Raw genomic sequence first — 7,762 nt, 5'->3', positions numbered from 1 at the left:
TTATGCCTACACTTTTCTTTGCTTTGCTGGTAAGAAAACTTATGGCTGGAAATGTTTCAAATAACTTTCAACATTATCCTTTTTTGACCTGTTTCGTAAATGATAGACTTACTACCTTTGGTCACAGTACCTTGTAGTGAACTGCATACAACCATAGCTATATGAGAATGATCTGACTAAACTAAATCAAAGAAAAACTCTAACAAACTAATTTGAGATGAAAAAAACAATTGGAATGGCTTAATAAAAAAGAAAAAAAAAGAAATGTAATTTATTCTCTCATCAAAAGAGATCAAAGCACTAAGCAATTGTATAAAGATTTTGAACTTGGTGAGTACTTACTTTATTGTAGATGTAAAGTTATACTTTTTAACAAAAACGTTTTTTAAATTTTGACCAAAAATGTTCTGTCTCAGTTACAGATCAAAACAACAAAAGCTACATTTTCATCAATCAGCCAATGTCATGGAGTTCTGCTCAGCAGTACTGCAGGGATAACCACAAGGACTTGGCGATGATCGAGAACCGGGAGGAAAACATGGAGGCTCTGAATGCTAAACCGTCCAGTTCTATAGTCTGGATTGGTCTGTATCGAGAACCCTGGACCTGGTCTGATGGGAGCACGAGTTCCTTCACAAACTGGTATCCCTCTGGCATAGACAATTATGGAGGACACCAACCCTGTGGAACAGAGAATACTGACCATGAGTGGGGCGATGAGCGCTGTAGCATCGAAAGAGTTTTTGTCTGCCATCAAGGTGACCATCAAAAATATTGTACAGTACAAGCTAGATATTGAACTTGAGACGTTTTTTTCCTGTTCTGTTCAGTTTCAAAGAGGAAGACCACTTTGAGGATGAAATTCATCATTGATGCTGACCTGACCGACCCAAAAGTCAAAGCCCAGATCCTGGAAAAGGTGCATTATTAAGTCCCTTGTCATTCTTTCACTGTGAATTTGGGTTTAATGTTTGTAACTGTTTTTTTTTAATTGTCTTTAAGCTTCAGTTGTTGCTGAGCAGTGGTGGATGGACAGGCATCCAATTGCAGTGGACGATTGAACCCAAGAAATAGAACGAGGAATGCAATATAATTTTTTCATCATCTTGAATAATCTTATTCATGCATCAATTCTATACATTTTTTTTTGCTTTATTTTTTGCTATATCTAAATGCATATATTTGGGCGCTTTTCCGGTGAATGGCCTCTCAAATCTCATAGGAAGAGTTTGTTGAACTGAATAAAGTTTCATACCTAAAGAGTTGTGTTTTGTGCTTTTTATTTCCACTCTCCCATCAAAAAGTACTGGTTTCTCCGAAAACTGTCTTAAACCTCGCAACACTAAACGTCTGTGTCCCAGTCTGTATTACTCAGTACACCAGACTGTCCCACTCTGGTATGCCCCTCCCTCTTTGCAATGGTACAGTTAACATAAATTAAGACATTTAAGTGGATTTTAAATGAATGAAAAAAAAAGAAAAAAGTCTCTACAACCTACCTTACTCTTACTGACTTTTAAGTGTTTACTACGACCTGTCACCCGCAGTATGAACAAAGAAAAAATTGTGTATAAACATTTGACTCTGAGTTCACTGAGTAGTCTACAACCTTGATATTAATTTGCAGAAATGCCAACTGAGAAATTAATAAATGTGGTTTGTGTCCGGCTGGAATTCTATGACACCAAGTCTTTCATTCATCAGAATAGAACTGTGAAATACAAAGCCTGGAGCACGACTCACAAGATTTGAACCACTTGGACATTTGGCACCAAGCCTCTTCCAACTGTGTAGGTACATGTGCCAGTATCAGCAGCGACAGTCCAGTGTGAACACAAACGGGCTGACAGCTGGTTCCACGTGCAGCAGGTTTTTTAGTTCAGACAGGAATGAAGCACAGTTAAAAGTCCACAAAGCTAAATCAAAGAAGAGAATAGAGCTGTCAGTGTCGAGGTGAAGGTCAGGGCAGGCGGCAAGCAATCAAAGAAGCAAGATCAAAATACAGGAGATCAGGTCCAGAATGAAACGCTCTGTAATGCAGGCAATACCAACAATATTTCACACTGTGTGAGGCTCTGTGCAGTGCTGAAGTGTCCGGTGGAAGATTGGCAATGAGAATCAGTTGTGTGTCATCTGGGGAGTGTGCACTGGGTTTGCTGGGAGCTGTAGTGTCTTCAGTACTCTGGAGATGGCTCCCGCCGGTGACCAGAAGGTTAGACCTGACTCCTGACAACCAGTGTGAACGTAGCTCGAGGCGTAAAGAGTTGCATCTTGACTCAAAGTTGCTTTTCTTCACTTTAGAATCCATTGGAATAAAATGATTGAAGAGTTACGGGATCTGTTTATTAAATTTGCTTAATTTTTAAATGTGTTACAAAAGTGTCAGATCAGAACTCGCTATAACAGATTCTCTGAATTAAATTAAATCATCCCTAGTAAAAACAGTCACAAAAGTTCAACATTTTGCTTGTAGAATTTCTTTCAATGCTCTCCTTGATGGCGCGCAAAAACTCCTTAGATGGTACTCAGCATCTTAAATAAGAAGAAACAGGTCTTTGAGGGACATTATTCTTTTCAGTTGGAGCTAAATATATATTTTCTGCATCATTATACACATAAATCCTTTAAAAATCAAACACTGATTGTTACGTCCTGCTGCTGCTTCCAGGCCTTTTTCCTATCCGGTCCCTGTGGCTCACCTGGATTCTTTTTTTAAAATCTTGTTTTTTCACAGTAGAAAATTTCTTTGATGAACGTTAAAGAAAAAGTTACTGACAAATATTTTTTTACCTTGGTGTATGTGCAGAAATAAAAAAAACACAATTTCAGTTGAAATCCAGAAAAATCCCTCGATAGATGTTAACTTTACCAACGCCAAGAAGGAGGGTCACACTGCGGAAGAGTCAATGGTTTTATAGATTCAAAAGTTTATGGCTGTTATCAGAGAACAGAAAAAAACCCATCTTAACACAGCTTTTCAGATAAAAAACTTTATTTAGTTCAGCAAAATCTTATGGATCATTTGAAAATCCCGGAGGAACCCCCAAATATAGGTATGCCTTAATCTAGCAAAGAAAAAAATATCATACTTGAGAGAGATATATGAGATTCTTTGTGATGATGAATAAAACAACTGAATATGTGAATCCAGACAGACACGTTGCATTCTCCGTTCTATTTCTTGGGTTCAATCTTCCACTGCAGTTTGATGTCTGTCCTTCCACCACTGCTCAGCAACAACTGAAGCTTAAAGAGAACAAAAACAAAAATCGGGTTCAAACATTAAACCCAAATCCAAAGTGAAGGAATGATAGGAGGTCTAAGAATCTACCTGCTCCAGGATCTGGGCTTTGACTTTTGGGTCGGTCATGTCAGCATCAGTGTTGAATTTCAACCTCAAAGTGGTTTTCCTTTCTGTCTTTGGAACTGAACAGAACAGGAAAAACAGTCACAAACTTTTGCTTGTAAAATATGTCAGCATTTCTTTGAATGATCACCTTGATGGCAGACAAAAACCCATGGGACGTCACAGAATTCATCGGCCCATTGATGCTGGGGATTCTCAGTAACACAGTGTTGGCTTTCGTTGACGTTGTTTAATCCAGAGGGTTCCCAGTTTGTGAAGGAGCTCAGGCTCCCATCAGACCAGGTCCAGGGTTCTCGATACAGACCAATCCAGACGGTAGAACTGGACGGTTTAGCATTTTGAGCCTCCATGTTTTCCTCCTGGTTCTCGATCATCGCCAAGTCCTTGTAGTTTGTCCTGCAGTACTGCTGAGCAGAACTCCACGACATTGCTTGATTGATGAAAATGTAGTTTTTATTGTTTTGATCTGTAACTGAAAGAGAATATTTTTGAATTAAGATTTTTCCTGAGTTTTGATAGACAACATTATTTTAAAAGCCTAAAACAGACAACACTGAAGGTATATAGTGTTGACTGTTGTAAATAGGACTCATTCTAGTCATTCGGTCCCTTTGGTTTTGTTAAAGCTTAAATTACGTTATACAGTTATTCAGGAAGTATAACATTAACTCTAACATATGTCTGGAAAAAGCAATTTTTTTCTTACCATTAAAGCACAGAAAACTGTAGGAGGAACCGCAGATATCATCGTTCCACTGCCCCCTTCTATCCATTGTTACACATGTTTCCTCTCCTTTCCAGTAATCTGGACTGTAACTGTCCCAAGACTGGAATCCAGTTCTGCTGTGTTCTCCTGTTGCTGACCATCTCCAGGAGTTGCTCTCATTTCCCATGGATGTTTTCCAAGCTGCTGGATCATCATGAAGACCAATCCAAGCCCAGGAGTAGGAAAAGTCGGCTGTCGATCTCTTCAAGTCCTCCATGCTCTTAAATGTAGCCAGGTCGGTGTATTTCTCTCTGCAATATTGTTGAGCTTCACTCCAGTTCAGAGCTTTGTTAACATAGTAGTACTTACGAGGGGGGACCTCTGAGCAAGAGATCCAGCCTGGATGAAGACGTGATGATTGTTAAAATAACACATTGACTTAACAATTTAATTTTGCTTTTTCACTTTTTTTCAGTCTTCTGTGATAGTGTTTTCTCTTAACTATTTACAGCAGAAAAAGTGTCATAACTTAGAATACATTACCAAATCTTTATTGCTTTACATTCATGCATACACTTTAAATGAATGCATCCCTCATAAAGCATTTCCAGCTTGAAGGAAAAACCGAACTTTCTTAAACAGACAGTAAAACTTACAGAATAAGAGGAGAGTCATCAGCGTAGTGTACTGATCCATTTTCCAAGTTTCACTGCAGATGTTCAAAAAGGTTTGGAGGTCCTGTTAGTGTCACACTATAAGTAGAAAAAGAAATTCACTGCAGTCCAAAAATGTCTGACATGTTTTTATGCTTAGGTAAAGTTAGAAGTAGAAGAGACTTCTGATTCTGGGTCATGAGTGGACACTCTTGATCCTCATCGCCTTCAGGCAACTTTAATCTTGAATTATCACAGAATTACTGCAATAAATAGTAATCCTGCAATACAGAGAGCTGACCATGGCCCAGATGAGAAACCAGGACACATCAGATGTCTCTGACATTAGAAGAGCACTCATAGACATCTAGGATAACTCCACTGATGCAGCTCAAAGCTAGGTTAACACCTCTAATGGAGATCGTGGAAGAGATCCGACATGACGTAAATAATTAGGGAAGAGGGGACGACATGGAACAAACAAGAGTGAATGATGTCATTTTGACTGGATTACAACTCAATCACCGAGCTATAGGCCTCAGGCAGCTAACATTAGCACGGAAGCTAACAGCTGTGTTGCTCAGGCTCCAGACGAGTATGGAAAGTCAAATTGGACCCTTTGTCACTATGAGATCTTCCACCCACTTCCCAAGAGAAAGGAGACGGATAAACCAGCAATTCTCATCATGTTAGTGAATCAAAAGCACAAGATAGCTCGAATGAAACAAAGGAAATTTCTGAAAGGATCAGCTGTTTACTTGAATGACCATTTGAGCAAAAGGAATGCTGAACTGGCAAAGCATGCTGGGCTTCTGAGAGAGAGATTCAAAACACTTGGGTGATGAACTCCAGGATCTACGTTAAACCACTCGGTACACCGGACTGGCCTAAGGTACTGATCATCAATAACATGAAAGACTTTGAGAAGTTCTTGATCTTGGATGTCTGAGCAAAATAAGAGTCGAATATAATTTCAAGTAAATCATGGTGAATGAGATCTAGCAGTATCTCTAAAAGTCAACTGTGATCCTGATTTCCAGCAGAGAATTTGGACCTACAGACAAGTCAAGCCCAACTTACTTCACTGCGATATCAGCAGAAGGTCAATAGACCTGACAAAGTCTGCAGACATTACAGAGAGGAAAATTTAATAAACTCTTTTAACCAGGAGGACGGCTGTTAATCAGGCAGCAGAAGAAGGAATATCGACCTTGAACAAAACACCTAATCAACTAACTTCACTTGGATTCTTAGTGACTTTTATCATGGAAATAATCTGTACATATTTTTTATATTTTATTTATTCTAATGATTTTTCACATGAAAAATATTCTGCTTATATATTGTTGATGTTTTATACTTGATTTTTTGAAATTCTGATCATTGATGTGCATATGCTGAGATACTATATACAAGAGACTCCTTGGACTTTCTCCTTCATATTTGAGTGTGAATCTGCAGCTCAGATCTGATGGACCTTATGCTCTCTGATCTCAGGGCGTCTACTTACAATCTGTCCCGACTGTTCGGACAGAAAAAGAAAAGATGGCTTTTCAATATAGGGAACCTACAAACTGGAATTCTCTGCAAAAAAAAAATCAGCTTTCAAAGTTAATAACTTTTCCTCAGTTTTACATTATGACGGACATGTAACTGAAATCCCTAACCAGTAACTGTTCTTAATTAATTTGTTTTATTGCGTTTTATTTCATCATATTTATTCGTTTTTTAGTGTATTTTCATTCTACGACATGTCTTGGCTGTGTGCAACTTTTACTTCTCGACCAGGACTCACTCGAAAAAGAGATCAGTGGATCACAAGGATCTCAATAGGATTTTTTTCCTGCCTTAATAATGGTTGAATAAAATAAAATAAATCTTATGTCTGACATATCTTTATATGGATGTAAACCTCTGTTGATTGTGTTGCACATGCATTATCCTTGATTTGATTGCTTAAAATAAACCATTTCATCTAATTTATTTTCATTTTTTTAACCAGGGAAGTTCTGTTGAGATTAAAAATATCCCTTTGAAAATCAAGAATCAAATCACAAGTTTCAAAAGAGAGAAAACATCAATAATTATTCTGAAGATGTGAGTTTAAAGTTTAAAGAACACAATTGAAGAACTTTGTTCCAAAGGTGAGTGTATTGTTTATTCCTGTAACAGAAGCTAAAAATATTCAGTAAGAATAATGATACTCACAGTTCTGAAAGCAGAAGAGGTTCTGACGATGAGGTCTGACAATTCAAGCTGTTAGGGCGACTATATGCCTGCTTGAAACTATTTCCATATGCAAACTTTAACGGGGTGTAATATCTCTTTGTAAGTTTTGCTAATTATTTGCAAATTTGTTTCCAATTAAATTTTCTGTAAATTTGCTTATTGTTGGTTCAAAATAAACTCGTAAAGACTGGGCTGTTTTATGGGGCGGCTCGGTGCAGTAGCAGGGGTATTAAACTCTGATTGGAAGAGTGCAGGTTCCTGTCTTGCCCGAAATAAGAAATTAGATATAAGAAATTTTGATAAAAAGATGCTTTGAAAATTAAAAAAAACAAACATGAAAACTTGAAATAAATGTTGAAAAAAAATTAAAATTTGAAAAACCTTTTTTTTTATTTGAAAAAGAAAAATTACTGAAAACTTGAAATGAAAAAGCTATAAACGTATAATTACAAAAATGCATCCATTAGTTTTTCACACAGACGGGCATGTGCAGATTGGCAGCGTTACATAAATCTTCATCATGATCAGATCCTTGTTTTCATTCTAACGCTTGACTTATTTTTCTATAAAAGTTTGAACAATGAGGGTAAAAATGAGAGAAAAGTGTAAAAATGTTCATGTGTATCTGAGAAAAGTGTAGAAAACATGTAGTGAGGAGTCATCTGTCCCCCCACGGGAAACATCTCCCGGTAGCCAATGAGCTCAAAGCCCCGCCCCCATGTAAAATTAGGCTCAGCTCAGCAGCAAAAACTCGAAAATCTGAATTGAATCTAAAAACAGAGAACTGAAAGTGAAGATTTAGTAAAA

At 37.6% G+C, this 7,762-nt stretch overlaps 2 protein-coding genes across 2 annotated transcripts in view; one reads left to right on the top strand and one right to left on the bottom strand.

Annotated features, from left to right (window-relative positions):
• Positions 1 to 1,260, top strand: part of LOC118599819 (macrophage mannose receptor 1-like) — a 7,341-nt gene extending 6,081 nt beyond the window's left edge. Inside the window, exons 5-8 of the mRNA XM_036215922.1 lie at positions 2 to 29; positions 417 to 758; positions 831 to 919; positions 1,003 to 1,260. Coding sequence (XP_036071815.1) covers positions 2 to 29; positions 417 to 758; positions 831 to 919; positions 1,003 to 1,074 — 531 coding nt within the window. The 3' untranslated portion in view covers positions 1,075 to 1,260. The remainder of the gene's footprint in view (position 1; positions 30 to 416; positions 759 to 830; positions 920 to 1,002) is intronic.
• Positions 1,261 to 3,009: 1,749 nt separating this feature from the next.
• LOC112136503 (C-type mannose receptor 2-like) lies at positions 3,010 to 4,466 on the bottom strand. Its single transcript, XM_024258230.2, has 4 exons — positions 4,074 to 4,466; positions 3,498 to 3,839; positions 3,332 to 3,426; positions 3,010 to 3,246 (listed from the first exon to the last, which is right to left on the bottom strand). Exons 1-4 carry the CDS (start codon positions 4,348 to 4,350, stop codon positions 3,175 to 3,177), a joined length of 786 nt encoding a protein of 261 aa, XP_024113998.2. The 5' UTR covers positions 4,351 to 4,466; the 3' UTR covers positions 3,010 to 3,174.
• Positions 4,467 to 7,762: the final 3,296 nt, after the last annotated feature.

This window comes from Oryzias melastigma, linkage group LG16 (genome assembly GCF_002922805.2).
Source record: "Oryzias melastigma strain HK-1 linkage group LG16, ASM292280v2, whole genome shotgun sequence".
NCBI lineage: Eukaryota > Metazoa > Chordata > Actinopteri > Beloniformes > Adrianichthyidae > Oryzias > Oryzias melastigma.
Note: the sequence above shows the minus strand (reverse complement) of the source record. Positions and strands in the feature narration are given on the sequence as shown.